The following is a 22,112-nucleotide window of genomic DNA, read 5'->3' as shown; positions in this document are numbered from 1 at the left end:
TCAAAACAGGAGACCTTTCCTGAATCGTGACAGATTCTCTCAAAATCATATTCCCAAAAAGCAGGAATATTTGCCAGGGAGCAGGGAGGAACGTTGTTGGCTCCAATCTACCTCTGCCTTACAAAAACTCCACTTGAGCCAGACTGATCTTGCCTCACTGTTCCCAGAATGCCCCTTCTGTGTGCCAGTCTTTGTACTTTTGCTCATCTTGTTCCCCTCTGGAATGTCCCCTGCCTATCCAAATCCCTACCCATTTTTCAAGGTTCAGTTCGTGTTCTGTCTTTTGTGAACCTTCCTGACCAGTCCACACTGTGGAACACAGTGATCTCTTCCTCTTCTCCACTCACATGGTACTTATCTTCTGTATTAACAATTACCAACTTGGGATATCACTTGTATTGTTGTCTTATGTTGCTATTTAACTATTCTAACAACTTTTTACAGATGTCAGTGGATCTCTGCCTATATCTCTTTGAACACACACAGCACACAACACAGTGCTATATTATAAACTTTCTCAGAGACTATTTGGTGAGTGAATGGATGAGTGAATGAACTTTTCTAAAGCATAATGAAACAGGTGTCTGGGATCCATGAACCATATTTATTTTTCCACAAAGGTACAAAGCACCAAGGATATGAGTTTTAGGCCCCTCTACCCAAAGAACTGATATTGTAGGTTTGCACTATTAAGCCATCCCATTCTGGACAGGTTCTTTGGTGAGGAGTAACAGAATGAGAGCTGAGAATTGGCAGTATGTCAGGAGGCACATTCCTCTGTCCTGAGGCAACAGGACAAAGGAGCGCCCAAGCCTCTTAATTTGAAAATGAAATCAGCGGTGGTTTCCAAAACTTGTTGGGTCCTGACCTTCTCCTCTCCTAAATCCAGGTTCTCACAACAAGCTCAAAAATGTCTCCTTTCAGATGAAAGTCTCATAATCCAGTCGACCTTAAATAGGGGGTTGGTTGTTTGTCTTTTCCCCTGGAAAATATGAGGAAATTTTCTCTAACATTTCTGAGTTATGACACTATTTTTTTCTGTTGAATAAAAATAAGTACACACTCAAATTTGTGTTGCTAAGACAAATACTTTAAGCCAGAGTACCTGAGAGTTTTGTTTCAGATTTGCTGTTTGATTTCTCTTTAACAAAACAAAAAAAGAAAGGAGACAGTACGTGCCAGGCAAGTCAAACCAACACCTCACACCACACCCCAGTGGAGATAGTCGAGGAACCTGTATCCTAGAGCATTGAAAATAGAAGCACCTCTGGCCTTGCTTCCCATCTAGTCCCAGAAGGCATCACTAAAGGAAGCAATCACTGGGGACAAGGGAACCGATGTTCCTTGCCACTGCCCCCACCATCTGTTTACTAATTGTAACCAACCATCAACCAGGAGTAACTATACTTCCCACACCAACAATCTCCCAATCCAGCTTCCAGACCAGTCCCACTGCCATTATCCCTTCAAGTAATGTCTGTTGAGATGCAACCTAACAAATATTTCTGCTAATGCTGAAGCCCCTTACTTCTCAGTCCCCAGAATTACTAAATATTTGGGAAAGTCCTCACCACCCAAGAAGTCCTTGGCATTGTCAAATGGTTCAACATCAGAAACAGATAGACTTTTAGCAGTCAAAATGACCTCAAAGATGAATGACCATCTGCTTTGCCACTGAACCCTAAGGACCATAGGATGTTTCCAGATGACTTGTTGCTGAAACCTCTTACATGTGTTGTCTCCTCCATTTGAATGTGAGATTCTTAAGAGCAGGGACCTTCTTGCTTTTCATTTTATATCCCCAGTACTTAGCATAGTACTTTGTACATAGTAAGCACTCATTAAATGTTTTTTTTTAATTCATTCATTCATTCATTCATTCATTCATTCATTCATTCATTCATCTGTTTTCTTAAATGCCCAAAACAGAACTGGATAAGTGTATTTAACCCCAGAGATGTCTGCAGTTTGGCACAGCAGTGCCCCATTTTAAAGAAATCCACAGGAAAATAAAAAGTAACAAAAATAGTTAAATTAAGGGATGATTAATTGTATTACAAAGAGTTTCTTTGTTTTATAGAAAGATTCAAAGCATCCCTTCTTGAATTAGAGAGGGCTTTAAAAAGCACTCACAGAATTTCAATCTACACTCAACTCTTCCTGAGTACATTCATGGAATACAGTCACATGTGCTTTAGTGAGAAATCCCACAGGTCAGAAATGCTCTCAAGGCTCCATGTAAATCTGGCCCTTGCTTTGTTATGGTACAATGAAAAGAGCCCTGGCTTGGAAATCAAAGGACTTGAGATTAAATCCCACTTCTGTATCTATTTATTTATATGTGCATTGGGTTGTTTGTTCCCCCTCCCCCCACTATAGAATACACTTCTGGGTAAAGGCACTTTCATTCTCTGTATTTGTATGCTGGGCACCATAGTAGGTGTTTTTTAAATGTTGATTGATTGGTTAGTTGACCTATGACCTATGTAACCCTGGGTAAGTCACTTCCCTACAGTAGATTTAGTTTCCTCATCTATAAAATGAGCTTGTTGGACAAGATGACCTCTCTTCCAGCTCAGGATCTATACTCCTATAATCTTATGATTGTACATAATAATTTCATATTAAAAGAGATTAAGTATATCAGAGAAAGGTATAGGCTACTGCTTCTGAATTCGATAAATAACACTTATAGCAACATTTCAAAGATCTATTTCTTCAGCATAAGCAGTCCCTCCACCAACACAGAATGCAACACTTCTGTGATATACACAGTAGATGTCAAAGGCCTACAGTCTACATAATAATGAGCCTCTCCACACTTAATTAGAATAACCTCAGACAACAGATATGTATTTGGTACAACACCAGGCTTCCTCAAAGGTCCTTGGTAGGACCTATCTGAAGATTTTCTCCCTGGTATAGCTTTTAAGAGCACAGGCTCACCTTCAGCCCATAAAAAAGGCATCGGGGCAGCTAGGTGGCGCAGTAGATAGAGCACCGGCCCTGGAGTCAGGAGTACCTGAGTTCAAATCTGGCCTCAGACACTTAACACTTACTAGCTGTGTGACCCTGGGCAAGTCACTTAGCCCCAATTGCCTCACTTAAAAAAAAAATTTTTTTTTAAAGGCATCAAAGTGGTACTTTTAAAAGAGCAAATCATAACTAGATCAAATTCAACCTCTTTTCCAAAAATGGAACCAAGATAAATGTTACAATTCTAAGTAGGATTTTTCAGTTCTCAAAAGTTGAAAATACCACAACATTCTTCTTTAGCATTTTAAAAAGATATTTTACCAGGGATAATGTTTCTATCACCAAGAGAGACTGAAAGAACTCCACATATGGAGTTTTCTCCAAAACAAAAGTTGCTGTGACCAAAATAGAATCTATAGACTAAATAGATTTGTGAAGATTATTTTCACAACAGAGGCACAGCATCTAGGGCAAAGGAAAGAACAGTCCCACTGAACTCTGCCCTGCGCAGACTATATTTAAAAATTATTTATTAAATAGTGATGATGCTTGAGCAAGCATCACTAAGTGACCAACCTTATGGTGATAAGTACCTATAAACTGAGTTAGGCTGGTTCTCATACATGTCAAGTCAAGAAGCATCTATTTTTTAACATATTTTAATTTATTTTGTTAAATATTTCCCAATTACATGTAAAAATTTTTAACATTTATTTTTTAAATTCTGAGTTTCAAATTTTCTCCCTTCCACCCCCTCCCCTACCCCTTGAGAAAGTAAGCAATATATCAATTAGACATGTGCAGTAATGCAAAAATATTTCCATATTAGCCATGTTACAAAAGAAAACACCAAAAAAAAGAAGAAAAAGAAAGTTGGGGTTTTTTTAAGTGTGCTTCAATCTGCATTCAGAATTCCTCAGTTGTGTCTCTGGAAGTGGATAGCATTTTTAATCATGGGTCCTTTGAAACTGTCTTAGATCACTGTCTTGATCAGATTAGCTAAATCTTTCACAGTTGAACATCTTTACAATACTGTTGTTACTGTGTACAATGTTCTCCTGGGTCTGCTCACTTCACTTTGCATGAGTTCACATGTCTTCCCAGGTTTTTCCAAAACCATCATGCTCATCATTTCTTATAGTATTCTATCACAGTCATACACCATAACTTGTTCAGCCATTCCTTAATTTATGGGAATCCCCTTAATTTCCAATTTTTTACACCAAGAAGAGCTGCTATAAACATTTTTATACTAATAAGTCTGGTTTCCCTTTTCTTTGATCTCTGAGGTACAGACCTAGTAATGGTACTGCTGGGTCAAAGGGTATACACAGTTTTATAGCCCTTTGGGCATAGTTCCAAATTGTTCAACAGAATGGTTAAACTGGTTCACAACTCTAGCAACAGTGTACAAGTGTCCCAATTTTTCCATATCCCCTCCGGAAGTTGTCATTTTTCTTTTCTGTCATGTTAGCCAATCTAATAAGTATGAAGTGGTATTTCATCGTTGTTTTAATTTGCATTTCTCTAATCAGTAGTTATTTAGAGCATTCATTCATATGACCATTGATAGCTTTGATTTTTTCTACTGAAAACTGCCTGTTCATACCCTTTGGCTATCAACTGGGGAATAGTGCTTATTTTTATAAATTTGGCTTGGTTCCAAACATACTTGAGAAATAAGACCTTTATCAGAGAAACTTCCTGTAAATTCTTTCCCAGTTTCCCATTTCCCTTCTAATTTTTACTTCATTTGTTTTGTTTGTACAAAAGTTTTTTTTTAATTTCATGTAAGGAAAATTACCCATTTTACTTCCTGTGATCCTATCTCTTTTTTCATCATAAACTCTTCCCTTATCCATCTATCAGAGGTACATTTTTCCCATGCTCCTCTGATTTCCTTATGATATTACCCTTTATGTGTAAATCATTTATTCATTTTGACCTTCATATATGATGTGAGATGTTAGTCTATGCCTAGTTTCTGCTAAATTGCTTTCCAGTTTCATAGCAGTTTTTGTCATATGGTGAGTTCTTACCCCATAAGTGCACTATATGCCAGGCACTGTGTTAAATGTTGGGAATACACATACAATCAGGAAGAAAAATAGTCCTTGGATCTTACATTCTGTGTGTGTGTGTGTGTGTGTGTGTGTGTGGCAATTGGGGTTAAGTGACTTGCCCAGGGTCACACAGCTAGTAATTGTTAAGTGTCTGAAGCCGAATTTGAACTCAGGTCCTCCTGAATCCAGGGCCCGTGCTCTATCCACTGCATCATCTAGCTGCCCCAGAACTTACATTCTAATGGGATAAGAGAACACATAAAAAGGGAACTGATAAAGGAGGTGGGAGGAAGAAAGGAGAATCAAACTGTAGAAAGAGTCAAGAATGTCTGGTAGAATCAAGACTGGAGCCTGGAGAGGAATGAAGACATGGGCCTGGGCCTGGGCCTTGGCCTCTTTCTTACAGTAGACAGGTTCTAGAAAGAACCAGCTAACGGAGGGAGAGGATACTTCCAATGTGTGAAGTCCAAACATATAATCCACTGCTGGCCCTTTATTTGACACTTTTCCACACTGGTAGATCCAAAAGAATTTAGGACTCACTAGCACAGTCAAAAGATCATGGGTTGGGGCAGCTAGGTGGCACAGTTAATAGAGCAACAGCCCTGGATTCAGGAGGACCTGAGTTCAAATCCTCAGACACTTGACACTTACTAGTTGTGTGACCTTGGGCAAGTCACTTAACCCCAACTGCCTCACTAAAAAAAAGAAAAAGATCATGGGTTACCTCCACATGATGAAGTACCAGGAATGAGAAATTTTAACACAACTATATGTATTTTACAATAGGTATATATTCACCAATAGTTGCGGGGGGGAACAGTTGGAGCCATTGTGTAGCAAAAGAACAGGACACCAAGGACAAACCATAGAGATGACTCCCTACCCAAAGGTGACACAAAGTGTTACAAGGAATACTAAAGGAACTTTTTTCTTCTCTACCTCTTCCATTTTCTTGCACCTTATTTCCCTCCATGTATTCTGAATTCTAGTATCATTGTCCCCCTCCTCACACAAGACATCCCATCTCCCAACTCCAGGTATTTTCTCTGGATGTCCCTCCATTCCTGAAACTCTCTCCCTCCTCATCTCAAGCTCCCGCCTTCCTTGGCTTCCTTCAAGTCACAGCTAAAATCTCACCTTCTAGAGGAAGCCTTTCATGATCTCCCTAAACGCTTAGTGCCTTCTTTCTGGGGTTATTTCCAATTTATCCTGTGTATATTTGTATCCTGTATGTAATTTTGTACATAGGTATTTGCATATTGTCCTCCCCCAATAGACTGTGAGCTCCTTGAAGGTAGGGATAGTTTTGTTTTGTTTTGTTTGTTTTGCCTTGCATTTTAACAGGGTCTGGTATGTAGTAGATGCTTAATAAATGGGTGTTTACTTAAATGTCTCAGGCAACAAAAGGGATATTTCATTCTTGCTGCTGAATAATACACCAATAATAACATGGGAAACAAAGGAGATGCCAAATATTCAAACCAGGAGTACAAAGAGAGACTTTCAGCCATCCCTATATCTCTTACCTTCTTTAATCCTCCAAATAAAGCATCTGTCTCCAGCTCAAACTCTCGGTCCAGTTCCTTTTCATGTGCTGGAAAAAAGAAGAATATCCATTAATCAAAGCTCTGGCTAAAAGGGGGGCTGGCTCAGCTTGCCTTGGGCAAGCAGAACCTGTTCTATGTTGGTATGAATGTGTGCAAATGCATACATACATAAGTATAAATTCTTACCTGGGTTCAAAAAGCAACTTCAGCGGTACAACATAGGGGACACTTAGCTAGACAAAAGTTCACCTGAAACAGATCCAGGAATTTTTGTGGATGTGGACTCCAAGCTCAACATTGAATAGTCACTCCTTTCACTTATCTGGAGTCTGACTGATTTGGATAACAGAGTCTGGTACAGGGCAGCTAGGCGTCGCAGTGGATAAAGCATCAGCCCTGGATTCAGGAGGACCTGAGTTCAAATCTGGCCTCAAACATTTAACACTCACTAGCTGTGTGACCCTGGGCAAGTCACTTAATCCTCATTTCTCGCCCCCCCCCCAAAAAAAAGAAAAAAATAGTATGGTAGACAAGTCCATTTTCAGCCTTGATTTAATCAACTTCCATGGGACTCCTCCTCTTCAACCTTCATCCTTAAAAACTGAAGAGGCCTTGATACTTACCAGATTCTGAAATACTAAGATCAGTTCAGGGCACCACATTTTAGGAAGGTCTTAGTGATATGGAGGCCATACCCAAGATGGAAGGCAAAGATGTGGAAGGGCATCAAGGTGATACCATATGCCTGCATGAACCATTCTAGCTCCCTGCACTTGTCTGCTGGTTCAGCAAAGTGCCCCTAAAGCCTTGAGTGCATGTTAAAGTACCCACAGCAATATAGCTAGCTAGTACGGTAGGTAGAGTGTGGGATCTGTAATTAGGAAAACCTGAGTTCGGATCCAGTCTCTGCTTTATTAATTGTGTGAGCCTTGGGTCAGGGAGGGGGGGGATCACTTCCTGCCTCAGTTTCATTTGTAAAATAGGGATAACAGTAGCACCTACCTCCCTGGATTGTTGTGAGGATCAAATGAGATAGTATTTGTAAACTACTTTGCAAACCTTAAAATACATTGTGGTGGTGGTGATGGTGGTTCTTATCAAGAGAGTATGCTTTAGAGCAGAGCTTTTTAAACTGTGGGTCTTGAACTGAATTGGCGGTCTTGAAAAATGTGGCAACAGTAAAAGGTTATGTATACCTATTTTATATGACTATATACCCGGGGTCACATAAAAATTTCTCTGGTAAAAAGGGGTCATAAGTGGGAAAAGTTTGAGAAGCCCTGCTTTAGAGCAGAAATTATTAAGTATTTTATGTGTGTGTCATAGACCCTTTGGTCAGTCTTGTAAAATCTGTGGGCCACCTCCTGGAATAATGGGTTTAAATGTATAAAATAAAATATGTGGTATTGCAAAATAAAACAATTATATTGAAATATAATTATCAAAATATTTTAAAATAAGTATGTGATATAGTAATGTGTTTTTATTAACATAAAATAATAAAGCAACACACTTAAAATACAGGCAAGCTAAAGTAACTTAAAAAAAAAAGACAACAGTGTGAAGACTGCTATTGCTTAACTTGAATGAGAACATTAAACCATGGGGTGGTCTTTGAAAAGAAAAGACTCATGTGGTGTTGAACTTCCAGTCAATTTCCAACTGTAATGGGATATAAAAATATCTGTGATATCTATCGATGACAAAGTCACAGGTCCTACTAAAACTGCTATGAATACATATACTAATAAATAGAAGGAAATATGACATTTCAGTTAGAGGTTTGTGAAAATAAAAACAATTTTCCCCCAATCCAGGTTCACAGACCTTCTTGATACCTACCCACAGACCCCAGATCTAGTTTTGAGCCTGGAAACTAGCTCTGGGTAATTGAGAGTAAAGTCAGAAATTCAGTCCATAAACAAACTTTAATAGCACTTTTGTTGTTCTTATTTTACAAAACTGGGGTGGGGGTAGATTAGGACCCACATTTAGATTTTAAACATCACAATATATATATATATATGTGTGTGTATATATATACATATGTGTGTATACATAAGCAATCTGAGAAACCATTTAGTCAGCCATTACTTCCCACAAACTGACCAAATCTATACACCAAAACAAGATGTACCTGTCCCAGAAAGGCCTGTATATCACCTTGCATTTCCAGCCCCATGGACCTTAGTTATATATGCAACAAATCTAACTAGGAGACATAAGCCTTGTGTGTGAGAACTTTTTCATTTCTAAGGTGTAGCCTGTTATTTATTTCACAATCACCTTCATTTAAAGAAAATCAGATGCCAAATGGTGAGGAAAGTGCTTCCCATTCATACATTTACCACACAAGAATCATTTGAAGTATAAGAGGGATTAGATTGTTTTGATTGGCCCCAGAAGGTAGAAGCAGGGGTAATGAAAGTAGAAATTTCAAAGATGTAGAATTATACTTGATGTAAGGAAAAAAATTCCTAACAATTAGAGCTTTCCAAAATAGGAATGAACATGCCTCAGAAGGCAAGGGGTGGGATCCCTCTGACTGGTGGACTTTGGGCAAAGGCAGGATGACCATTCTTCAGGTGTGTTGTAGAGAGGGTTCTTGTACAGGGATATGCTGTGCTAGATGACCTCCTAAAGATGCCCACAGACTTGTACTCTGACAGGACTCCCCAGCAACATTTGCTACAGAGAGCAGAAGATAGTAGCTTACCCCATAAATGCTCTTATGCACAAAACTAAGGCAAATCTGGCTTCTGGGCTTTTACTGACACAGAGCATAAAATTTGACACTGAAACAATTCATCATCCTCTTCATCAATCCTTCCCAGGATGAAATGAAGCCCATTGGGCTTTTAAACTTAAACATTCAACTACTTAATTTGTTTCCCCTAATCTGGGAAAAGGTATGAAAAATAAATGCAACCATTCAGAGAGGGAAGTCAACTCAGCTCCCAGGAACGATTGGCGTCCTTTTAGGAGGCAATTTGAGACTGGACCATAGAATCAAGGCTCAGACCTTAAAGGTCATCTTGGTCCAATTTTATTTTAGTGATGAGAAAACTGAGTCTCATAGTATATAAGTAGTCTGTCCAAGATCATATAGATAGTAAGTAGCAGAACCAGACTCCAAATTCAGGTCCTTCCATTGGGATGGGTCTCCAGTATTTCCTTCCTCCAAAACACGACCACCTGCCTAACTTTAATAAAACATCTTGGTATTTCCTTCTTCAGATGCCTTCCTTCAATGGTCCCCTATTGTTGCTTAGTGAAGGGAAGCTAGGTGGCAGAGTGGGAGGAATGCAGAACCTGGAATCAGGAAGACTCATCTTCCTGAGTTCAAATCTGGCCTCAGACACTTACTAGCCACGTGGCCCTGGGCACTTAACTTTATTTGCCTCAGTTTTCTCATCTATAAAATGAGCTGGAGAAGGAAATGGCAAACCACTCCAGTATCTTTGCCAAAAAAAAAAAAAAAAAACCAAATGGGGTCAAAAAGAGTCATACATGACTTAAAATGACTAAACAAAATTCTTCTTAAAGTCTAAACCTAGCACTTAAGAATCTCTACAATCTGGTGCCTAACCTGTCCACTCTTATCTCCCACTCTACTCATCATGTTTGGCCAGTTCCCCAACAAACCTTGGACTTACCCATCATTACTTATAACATTCTCTTCACCTGAAATAACCTTAATTATGCCTATCTCAACCTGTTGAAATTTTATCTCCAAGGCCTATCCCAAATGTCACTTCCTCCATGAAGCCTCTCCCAATCACTCCAGTTAGAAATTATCTCTCCCTCTAAACTCCAATAGTACTGCATTTATTTATCTTATCATATACTGTCCGGTGTAATAGTTACTCTTAAATATGTATTGTCTTGGGGTAGCTAGATGGCACAGTGGATAAAGCACCATCCCTGGATTCAGGAGGACCTGAGTTCAAATTCAGCCTCAGACACTTGACACTTACTACCTGTGTGACCCTGGACAAGTCACTTAATCCTTATTTCCCTACAATAAAAAATAAATAAATAAATATGTATCATCTCTTCTGCAAGAATGCACTCTCCTTAAGGAAAAACCTGTGTCCAATTGATTCCCTGTTCATCATATTCAACACCCTATCTCCCAATTCTATGAATTCTCACTGGCTGTCCCACAAGTTGGGAATGTACTACCTCCTCACCTCCAACACCTGACTTCTCCAGCTTCCTTCAAGAGTCAACTCAGACACCACCTGCAGAAGTTTCCCACCACTCACTTCCCACACATCCCTTCCCCTTCATGTTTCTAGTCCCTTCCCTCTCAGATAAACTTCCATTTACATAGTATATTGCTTGTATGTGCATAGCTATCTGGATATTATCTCCCCCAATAGAATGTGAGCTCCTTGATGGTAGACACCATGTCTTTGCCTTTCTTTATATTCCCAGGGCTTACCTGGCACACATTAAGTGCTTGATAAATGCTTGTAGACTGACCTGCCCTTCATGGTGCATTATACCTCATAGCTAGTCAATAAATATTTGCTGAACAAATGAAAACACATTTATTAATCTCAGACTATGCGCAAAACACTGTGCTAAGTGTTGGGGATAAAATAGGAAAGTGAGATAGTTCCTCCTCTCAAAGAGCTCACTTTCTAATGAAGGAGTTTTGAAAGATTTCAGCTACAGTAAAATGAAAAGGTCCCACGGTACTTAGGGTTCAGTCACAAAGCAGATGGTGACTATCTTCTTTAAGGTCATTTTACTACTAAAACTTTAACAATGCCAAGGATGTTGGTAGCCAGAATTTTCTTTTCTGGGTCTTATGTAGCTGTGGCTGTAGCACCTGCAGGAACTGTTCCCAGACTGCACCTCCACAGGGATTACTTCCTAGGATGATAACTACATGATCTGGGCTGGACGTTTTGCTATTTCCAAGGCTCCCAGGCTCAGGGTCCTATGCTGGCTCCATCAGGGTCTGTAGGAAAGAAGTGATTGAAGTGGTGGTGCAGTGTATGGCTCTTCTCTCTGTCTCTCTCTGTCTCTCTGTCTCTGTCTCTGTCTCTCTCTTCAGCTACTATGGTTTGTCTTCCCTAAGTGGTAGCAGTTAGTTCACTATTTATCAAAATGGCTTGCCCCTTCACAGGAGTGATTTCCCTAGAGGATGGTTGTGAGGGCTGTGCTGCAAGCAGAACCACTGATCTGCGTGGTGCTGCCACTACCAAGGCTCTTGTGCCCAAATGCCTGTTGGTGGCAGCTGGTAAGGAGTTATTAATGGTGGTGATGAGGAAGTCGAGCCCCTTCTCCACAATGAATGAATGAATGAATGATGAGTGAATGAATACCTAACATGGAATAGAGTTAGGGGATGGAAAGAGGTAGTTAAGATGATTAAGTTAGATGGCATTCCAGCACCTGAGTCAGCTGGCTTCTTCACTTTGAAGCTTTATGAGTCCCTACAACATGAGACACACCCATACCCAAAGATGAGAGCAAAGACACATTCCAAAGCCAAGCAGAATTTATATTTGGATTATTCCCATCACTGTTTCTCCTCCAGAAGCAAAGGTTAAGACCAAGCTAAACTTGCTGGGATAGTATCACCCCAAGGCATAGCCTGTCATTTACTGGGGCAAAGCCCGTATTCTTCTGAGGAAGGTAGGAGGTGGGGATCAGAAGACCTCCCACATTTACTCTTGATTAACCAGGCAGCAAAACTTTGTGTGCTGTGGTTGTTAGCTCTGACAAGCCTGCTCCCTTCCCCCACCTGGGGCACCTCCACTCGAGCCTACTTCCTTGTTCCCAGCAGGGGTGAAACACCCAAGTTTCACCTCAGTGCCAGCAGAGAACCCTTTAATCTCCCCCCAGCCCTCTCATCCTTCTCACCAGACCATGAGCTTAGTTCCAGATAATGTTGGCGCTACAGCCAATTCAGAAGCTGCAGGGGTCTCTTTGGTGAGGCCTGCCTGGGACTAGATCTGTGTCACCATAACTGAGGGGTTGGGCTCTACTCCCACCTTGGCACCCCACATACACTCTTGAACCAGCTTCTTTCTCAAGAATGGAGCTATATCAATTCATCAGACTGTGAATCCCAGACACCTGGGCTCCAGGGGCTTCAAAAAGGTATTTGGTAACAGCAGGAGCACAACTCTAGAAAACCCCTTGTTCAAAAACAAAACAGTGGGGCAGCTAGGTGGTGCAGTGGATAAAGCACCAGCCCTGGATTCAGGAGTACCTGAGTTCAAATCCAGCCTCAGATGCTTGACACTCACTAGTTGTGTGACCCTGGGCAAGCCACTTAACCCTCACTGCCCCCCCCCCCAAAAAAAAACCAGTAATAAAATATCTTGTGGAAATAAAAGTCTGTACTCAGGGTGCTTCTCTTCACAGAGTTTATCATCTTTCCCCTATGAAATGACAGAATTTGGAGCCAGAAACTTAGAGATCATCTAATTCAAGTGGAAGTGTGCTGGAGCAGGTTGGAGCATCCCACAAGAGACAATTATTAAATTTCCAGCTTGAGTATTTACACTTTGGAAGTTGGCAAATACTACAAATCAGGTCTTGATTTATTGTTCTGACTGTCTAGACTTAAGAAATGATGGAGGAAACATTATTAATGCAGATTAAACTGCAAAGTGAAATGTTTCCTAGCAAGCCAGTTGTTAAACATTTACTAGCATACTCCCAAGTCCAAGGAGTAACACTATTAAAAAAATAAGTTAACTTTTTTTTGTGTCATGGACTCTCTTGACAGTCTGGTAAAACCTATGGACTCCTTTTCAGAATCATGGGGGGGGGGGGAGTTGTTGTTGTTTTTTTGTTTTTTGGGCAGGGCAATGAGGGTTAAGTGACTTGCCCAGGGTCACACAGCTAGTAAGTGTCAAGTGTCTGAGGTCAGATTTGAACTCAGGTACTCCTGAATCCAGGGCCGGTGCTTTATCCACTGCACCACCTAGCTGCCCCCAGAATCATGGTTTTTAATGCCCAGAGGAAGCAAGGTAGCCTGGAGTCAATAAGAAGAGAGTTCAAATCCTGCTTTAGACAACAGCTATGTAACCCTGGACAAACCAGTTAAAATCTCAACTTCTTCAGCTATAAAATGGGAATAATAATAGAACCTACATCCCAAGATTGCTGTAAGGGTCAAATGAGATCATTGTAAAGTGCTTAGGAGAGTGTTGATCACATAGTAAGTGCTTGAGAAATGCTTTTTTCCTTCCTACATGCCTTTAGAAAATTACATAAGATTACAAAAGGAAGCAGTTATATTATATTATACTAAAATATAGTTATCAAAATTATATTATTTTATTAAAATACAGCTATCAAAATAAGCTAACATTTATATAGCACTGAAAGATTTGCAAGGTGCTTTATAAATATTATCTCATGTTGTCTCCATGATAAGCCTTGAGAAGTAGATGCTATTACTCCCATTTTACAGACAAGGAAACCAAGGTCTAGGAAGTATCCTGGACCTCAAGTTAAGAACCCCTTACCTAGTTCTACTCCCTCATTTTACAGAGGGGTAAATTGAGGTCAACAAAGAAAGAAGTAGCAAAGCCAAGATTAGAAACCAAGTCCAATCCCAAACCCAATGCTCTCCAATGGACCGTGCTACCTCCCCTTGATGCAACATCCACTGTGTTCCAGTCCTTGTACCCGCCTATATCCAGTTAATAGAAGGTTGTGATGATGGCAATCATCAGACATAGAATGCGAATTATTTTAGTTTAAAAACCTAGGTGTCGGGGCAGCTAGGTGGCGCAGTGGATAGAGCACCGGCCCTGGAGTCAGGAGTACCTGAGTTCAAATCCGGCCTCAGACACTTAACACTTAACTAGCTGTGTGACCCTGGGCAAGTCACTTAACCCCAATTGCCTCACTAAAAAAAAAAAAAAAAAAAAAAAAACACCTAGGTGTCGAAGTGGATAAAGCACCGACCCTGGATTCAGGAGGACCTGAGTTCAAATATGGCCTCAGACACTTGACACTAACTAGCTGTGTGACCCTTGGCAAGTCACTTAACTCTCACTGCCCTGCAAAAAATAAAATAAAATAAAAATCTACTAAGCTTCCATTTATACCTGGGGCTATGGAAAACATAGAAGAGTGTCAATGATTTCAGTTTAGGAGTTCAAAAGCCAGTTTTGCCCAAATAATTATTAGTGGAATGTTTGTAAATGACTACAGTCTACTTTGGTGCAACACATTATGGTGACATACTGTGATGGCACCAAGCCCCTCTCTCCCCTAAAACATATACGCATCAAAGAAGCAAGAAAACCATCAACACTGTAAAGAACACAACTATGACATCATAAAGAAAAACAGCTCTGACCAAGGCCATGACCAACCACTCCTCCTGAGAAGACCAATGATAAAGAATGTTATTCACCTCTTAGTAGAGAGGAGATGAACTCAAGATGCATAATGAGACACATATTTGTAAATATGGCCAGTGCATGGATTTGTTTTGTTTGATTACATATATATGTGTGTGTGTATGCACATAAATATGTATATGTGCATATATGTGTGTGTGTATACATATATATGATAAGAAAAGGGTTTTTCCCCTAATTTTTTTTAAAGAGTTGTTGATGGGGGGGCGGAGCCAAGATGGCGGAAGAGAGGCTGTGACTCTCAAAAGCTCCAGATAAACCCGTCCATTCACGCCCAAATAATGCAGTAAAAATCAAAACCCAGAACAGCCTAATGCACGTAAGAACAGAGTGAGACTGTTTCTCCGCAAAAGAGGACGATTCTGATCACCTACTGATCAGGCTGAACAGCTCAGCGCGCGGTCCGGACCCAGCCAGGGACAGTGCTTCCAACACGTCAGAGTCTTCAGCACCAGCAGCTTCTGAGGCTCCGATCACAGACTGGTGAGGGGGTTCGGAGGTAGGCCGGGGTGAAGTGGAGGCAGTATCTGCTGGAGTTGGGGCAAAGCGCCCTGGGTCTGAACCAGTGGGCTGAATCGAGTGGTGGTGGCCCAGTGGGGGAGGGGTAAAAGCACGCCAAGCTTCCCACCATAGAGAATCAGAGTTCAATCAGACTTCTGTTTCCGGGTCAAAGAGAAAGCGGCTGTGATTACTCACAAGCCAGGCAGGCTGAGAAGAAGCCCAATCACCCCCTGGGCCACGCTGTAGCACCAACGGTGTGTCCGGGAAGCAACGCTACACTTTAAGGAGTAAAAAGCCAAGAAACAGTAAGCCAGGATGAGTAGGCAGAGAAAGCAGAAGACCATCGAAAACTTCTTTGGGGGAAAGGTAGACCACAATACATCCTCAGAAGAAGAAGATAATAATAGGGTCAAAGCTCCAACATCCAAAGCTTCCAAGAAAAATATGAACTGGTCTCAGGCCATGGAAGCTCTCAAAAGGGACTTTGAAGAGAAAGTAGGAGAGATAGAACGAAGATGTAGAGAAAGAGAGGAAGGAATGGAAAGAGAAATGAGAGCAATGCAGGAGAGTCATGAGAAAAAAATCAACAGTTTGAAAAGCCAAATGGAAAAGGAGATTAAAAAACTGTCTGCTGAAAATAATTGCCTAAGAATTAGGATTGAACAAATGGAAGCTAGTGAGTTTATGAGAAACCAAGACACAGTAAAGCAAATCCAATTGAATGAAAAAATAGAAGGCAATGTGAAATATCTCCTTGGAAAAACAGCTGACCTAGAAAATAAATCTAGGAGAGATAATTTGAAAATCATTGGACTACCTGAAAACCATGACCAAAACAAGAGTTTAGACACCATCCTCCAAGAGATTGTGAGGGGAAATTGCCCTGATATTCTTGAAGCAGAAGCTAAAATAGAAATTGAAAGAATCCACCGATCACCTCCTGAAAGAGATCCCAAAAGGAAAACCTCCAGGAATATTATAGCCAAATTCCAGAACTCCCAGGTCAAGGAGAAAATATTGCAAGCAGCTAGAAAAAAGGAATTTAAATACTGTGGAGCTCCAATAAGGATAAAGCAAGATCTAGCAGCTTCTACATTAAAGGACCGGAGGGCATGGAATATGATATTCCAGAGGGCAAAGGAACTGGGACTACAGCCAAAAATCACGTACCCAGCAAAACTAAGCATCCTCTTTCAGAGGCAAACATGGAACTTCAAGGAGAAAGAAGACTTTCAGGCATTTGTTATGAAAAGACCTGAACTGAATAGAAAATTTGACTTTCAAATACAACACCCCGGAGAAGCATAAAAAGATAAACAGGAAAAAGACTTCATGAGGGATATTAAAAGATCAAACTGTTAACATTCCTATATGGGAAGATAATACAGAGGACACAGGTCTGAACTGAATACGAAGGGAAGTTATGTTTTGTTCTTTGTGGGGTGTCTTATGTATGGGGCCGGATTTGGGCTTGGGGCCTCCTGGGTCCAGGGCTGGTGCATTGTCCACTGTGCCACCTAACTAACCCATAATGACATCCTTAAAATAGGGTTGAGGTGTAGGAGAAATAGACTGGGGGAGGGGGAAGGGGAGAGATGGTCTGGGGAGAGGTTATTCATATGAAGGAAACAAGAAAAAAAGCTTATGGAGGGGAGGGGAAGAGGGGGAAGGAATTGGGGAGTGATTGAACCTTAATATCATCAGAATTGACTCAAAGAAGGACTAACATACATACTCAAGTGGGTATAGTAATATATTTTGCCCTGAGGGAGGGGAGGGAGATAAGGGGGGGGAGGGGAAGGAGGGAAGGGCAGATTCTGGGAGAGAGTAGTAAAAAGCAAAATACTTTCAAGGAAGGTGAAGACGTTCTGCATAACGGCACAAGTATGAAATATTGAATTGCTTGATTTCATAGGGAGGGTTGAGGAGAGAGGGAGGAAGAAAATTTGGAACATAGAATTAGCTCAAAGACCTTAAACTCATCAGAGTTGGCTCATGGAGGGAATAACATTCACACCCAGTTGGGAGGAGTAATCTATTTAACCTTACAGGAAAGTATGAGGGGAAGAGGATAAGGAAGGAAGGGTGGAAAAAAAGGGAGTGTAGAGTAGGGGAGGGGACAGTCAGAAGTAAAATACTTTTGAGGAGGAATAGTTTAAAAGAAGATGGAAAATAGAGTAAATATCATGGGAAGGGAATAGGATGGAGGGAAATAGTTATGATGACTTTGCTGGGCTAATACAAAGAAAATTCTTTGTCAAGTTTAAGGTACATTATTTAGGGTATGATGAACAGGATACTATTAGAAAAACCTGGAAAGACCTACATGAACTGAAGCAGAGTGAAATGCACTGTATGCAAAATAACAGCAATAGTGTAAAATGATCTGCTGGGAAGCATGTGGTTATTTTCAGCAAGGCAATGGTCCAATATAACCCTGAAGGACTATGAAAATGGCAACCCATCTACAGAGAAAGAAGTGATAGTATCTGAAATAGTTGGAAACACATTTTTTTTTCTTTTCTCTCTTTTTTTTCTTTTTTGGTGAGGCAATTGGGGTCGGGTGGCTTGCCTGGGGTCATGTGGCTGGTGGGTGTTGGGTGTGTGGGGCTGGATTTGGGCTCGGGTGCTCCTGGTTCCAGGGCCGGTGCTCTTTCCGCTGCACCACCTAGCTGCCCCTGGAAACACATTTTTTAAAAAAATGTTTTTTCTCTTTGACAATTCCTCAGTCTGAAGTTTTGGGAGTTTTTTGACTGTTTTTTCCTCACAACCTAGCTAATGTGGGAATGTTTTCCATGACTACTCATGTATAATTTATTTTGAAATGCTTGAGTTCTAGTGGGTGGGGGTGGGAATAGAGGAGGAAGAGAAGTTGGAACAATTTTTTTTTTAATTGATGTTAAAATTTGTTTTTACATATATTTTGGAAAATAAAATTCTATAAAAAAAAAAAGAGTTGTTGATGCTTTTTTTGAAGTCAATAAGCATTTAAGTACTATGTACCAGTCCTTGTGCTAAGCACCAAAATTGACATTCTAATTAAGAGGACAACATAAAAAGAAGCTAAAAAGGTTGGGGGGCAACCTTTGTAAGAAAGAAGTTCCAAGATTAAGAAGTGGAACCAGGAGAAGAATGAAGAATGCACAGTAGAGAAACCAAGGCAGTTCATAGATATATACAGACAAGCAGAACTTTGTAACCATGCTAAAATTTTGAAATGCCCTTTGAAACTGTCTTGATTGATTGATTGATTGATTGATTGATTTTAGTGAGGCAGTTGGGGTTAAGTGACTTGCCCAGGGTCACACAGCTAGTAACTGTCAAGTGTCTTAGGCCAGATTTGAACTCAGGTCCTCCTGACTCCAGGGCCGGTGCTCTATCCACTGCACCACCTAGCTGCCCCTTGATTTATCAAATATTTTTTAAAAACATACACACAAACTACATATTTCACATGGAAATTTTACAATTTATTCCTATTCCTCAAAAGCATAGCAAAGAATCCACAGACATCCTAAAAGGAAAATGGGAAGAACTAGTCCTTTCCTACTGAGGGAACCCTCACTTCTAACCTAAGATCCAGCAAGAAGTGGTCTACAGGATAGGTCTGGACCCAATCCTCTGCAAGTCCACAATGCCTATACAGAGTAGTCTTCCACAAATATTTGCTAGTAGATTGATTAAACAGTCACCTCCTGTCAGGAGCCTTCCATTCTATTTAATGATGGCACAAATATAACCAATTTATTTTTTAATTGCTTCCCAAAAAACTAGACTTTTTAGATGAAATAGCATTGCAGGGGAACAGTTATTTCCATAGCAACAGTGTTATACAGTGTAAGGTTTATTTCCTAAACCTCCAAATATCGAGATTATAAAAACAGCATTTTTCTGTTTATAGAAACCTAAAACCAAGGCCACAAAATCTGCCTTAGCAAAGCAGCAAAAGCACTGGTCTTGGCGTTTAAAGATCTGAGTTCAAATCCAGATTCTGACACTTTGTATAACTCAGAGAAAGTCACTCTGACTTCACTGTGCTTTAGTTTCCACATTTGTAAAATGTGAATGACACTTGAATTACTGAGCTCAAAGGATTTCTGTGGGGAAAAAGGTTCTATTAAACATAAAGTGTTACATAAATATAAACTATTTTCAAATAACAGACAATCATGGAGGTTCTGCCAGGCAAGAAGGTTGCTTCATTAGCAAAAGACCACCCCAGCTCCCCATAAAAGGACTGCTAACACAAGAACAATGATCAAGAAATTCAATGAGAAACTGTAATATAAGACATCTTCCACCCCAGGTCTGAAAAAAAGTTCAGCCAGAAGCCAAGGGAAAAATGGAGCCCTCAAGAAAAGAAAGCACCAGCACAACTGGAAATGGGAAACCTGTACCCTGCAAGGCTACAGATCCAAAGGAATCAAGGGCACAGAAAGGTCCAGGTTGGGGACTTCAGAACCCTGGGGAGCAGGAGCTTGTAGCAATAAACACAATGTTGTTCAGTTAATAAGCATTTATCAAACAACTACTGTGTTTCAGGTACTGTACTAACCTCTAGGAATACAAAGAAAGGCAAAAGACAGTCATTGCTCTAAAAGAATTCAGTCTAATAGGGAAAATTATATGAAAAAGACTATGTATGAATAAGATAAATACAAGATAAACTGTGTATTTAGGGAAAGGGGAGGGAAGGCACTAAGCATTAAGGGGAATTAGAAAAGGTTTTTTGTAGAAGATAGGATTTTCAATGAAATTTGAAGGAAGCCAGAGAAACCAGAAGATGAAGATGAGTAAAGAGAATTATAGGTATGAAGGACAACCCATGAAAATGACCAGGCAGGAGATGGAATTTCTTGTTCGAGGAACAGCAAGGCAGCTGTTACTACTGGATTGCTGTTGTAAGAAGACTGGAAAGGTAGGAGGAGGCCAATTTATAAAGGCTTTAAACACACACAAAAAAGAGGATTTTCTATTTTATGATGGAAGTAATATGGAGCCATTGTAGTTTGTTGAATAGAGAGATGATATGGTAAGACCTTTGCTATAGTAAGATTACTTTATTAGCTGAGTGGGGGATGGACTAGAGCAGGAAAAAACTTGAGGCAAGAAGACCAACCAGCAGGCTATTTCAATAGTTCAAGTATGAGGAGATGAGTGTTTGCACCACAGGTAGTGTCAGAGGAGAGAAGGGGGCATATAGGGGAAAATGTCATAGAGGTAAAATTGATAAAACTTGACAACAGATTGGATACAGTGGTGATAGACAGTGAAAATTCAAGGATGATTCTAGGTTGATTCTTAGTTGATAGCCTAGGTAACTGGGAAGATAGTGGTATCTTCAACAGTCATAGAAAACTTAGGAAGTAGAGAGGACTTGGGGGAAAAGATACAAAATTCAATTTTAAAGATAAAGGACTGGAAATCAGGAGAGTAATTAGAGTTGGAAAAATAGATCTGAAAATCATATGAATAGATAATTGGGATACAAGCAGGACAACGATCCAGAAAATGAGGACAGAGGGATGGAGAAGGAAGGAAGGAAGGAACTTGTAAAGTGCCTACTGTGTGCCAAGCACTGTGTGCTAAGCGCTTTACAAGTATTATCTCATTTGATCCTCATAACAATCCTGGGAGGTAGATACTGCTATTTTTCCTCTTTTGCAGTTGAGGAAACTGAAGTAGTCAGAGGTTAATTGACTGTTTCAAGGTCACACAACTAGTAAGTACTGGAGGACAAATTTGAACAGTTCTTTCTGACTCCAGGCCCAGTGCTCTATCCACTGTACCCCCTGGGTACCTCAAAAGGCCATTACATTTGGCAAATTAAAAATCATTGATGACCTTAGACAGAGAAACTTTGGCTGAATGATAAAGCTGGAAATCAAACTGTAGATATATTTTTTGTTGTTGTTGTTGTTTTTTGGGGTTTTTTTGCAGGGCAATGAGGGTTAAGTGACTTGCCCAGGGTCACACAGCTAGTAAGTGTCAAGTGTCTGAGCCAGATTTGAACTCAGGTACTCCTGAATCCAGGGCCGGTGCTTTACCACTGCGCCATCTAGCTGCCCCTGTAGATATATTTTTAAAAAGAAAGGAAAGGAAATGGAAGCATCAATTGTAAACAACATTTTCAATTTTAACGACAAAAGAGAAGAGGTATGAGATGATAACTAGCAGGGACAGGTTGATCAAGTGAGGGGTTTTTTTTGAAGATGAGGGAGACACGAGCATGTTGGTAGGCATCTGAGAAGAAGCCAGTAGACCGGGAGAGACTGAAGATGAATGAAAGAGTGGAGATAATAGAAGAGGCAATCTGCTAAAGAAGACAGGATTATGCCTACAAGCAAAGTTCCACAGAGCCCAAACCAGGATAGCATAGGCCCAGGTGCCCTGAGGTTGCAAACATTCTTTCCTGAGTTGCCAGAGAGGACCTTGAAGATCAATAAGTATGAACATCAAGGGCCTGGGGGATGGGATCCTAACCCCAGGAGGTGAAGGTCAGCACAAGAACCCAGGGGACCCAAGGAGAGATAAAGTAAGGCTGATTGCTGCACCCAAAAATGAAACAAAAAGCATAGTCTGGTCCTGATACAGCTCCCCTAGTAAAGGAACAGAAG

General features: G+C 40.5%; 1 protein-coding gene across 1 annotated transcript in view; it reads right to left on the bottom strand.

The window, feature by feature from the left end:
* The window catches only part of HHAT (hedgehog acyltransferase), a 535,206-nt gene that overhangs the window by 472,118 nt on the left and 40,976 nt on the right, over positions 1-22,112 (bottom strand). The window contains exon 4 of the mRNA XM_043999913.1: positions 6,569-6,636. Within this exon, the coding sequence (XP_043855848.1) occupies positions 6,569-6,636 (68 nt within the window). The remainder of the gene's footprint in view (positions 1-6,568; positions 6,637-22,112) is intronic.

The sequence above is a fragment of the Dromiciops gliroides genome, chromosome 4 (assembly GCF_019393635.1).
Source record: "Dromiciops gliroides isolate mDroGli1 chromosome 4, mDroGli1.pri, whole genome shotgun sequence".
In the NCBI taxonomy this organism is placed as follows: domain Eukaryota; kingdom Metazoa; phylum Chordata; class Mammalia; order Microbiotheria; family Microbiotheriidae; genus Dromiciops; species Dromiciops gliroides.
This window is presented reverse-complemented; position numbering and strand designations above follow the sequence as displayed.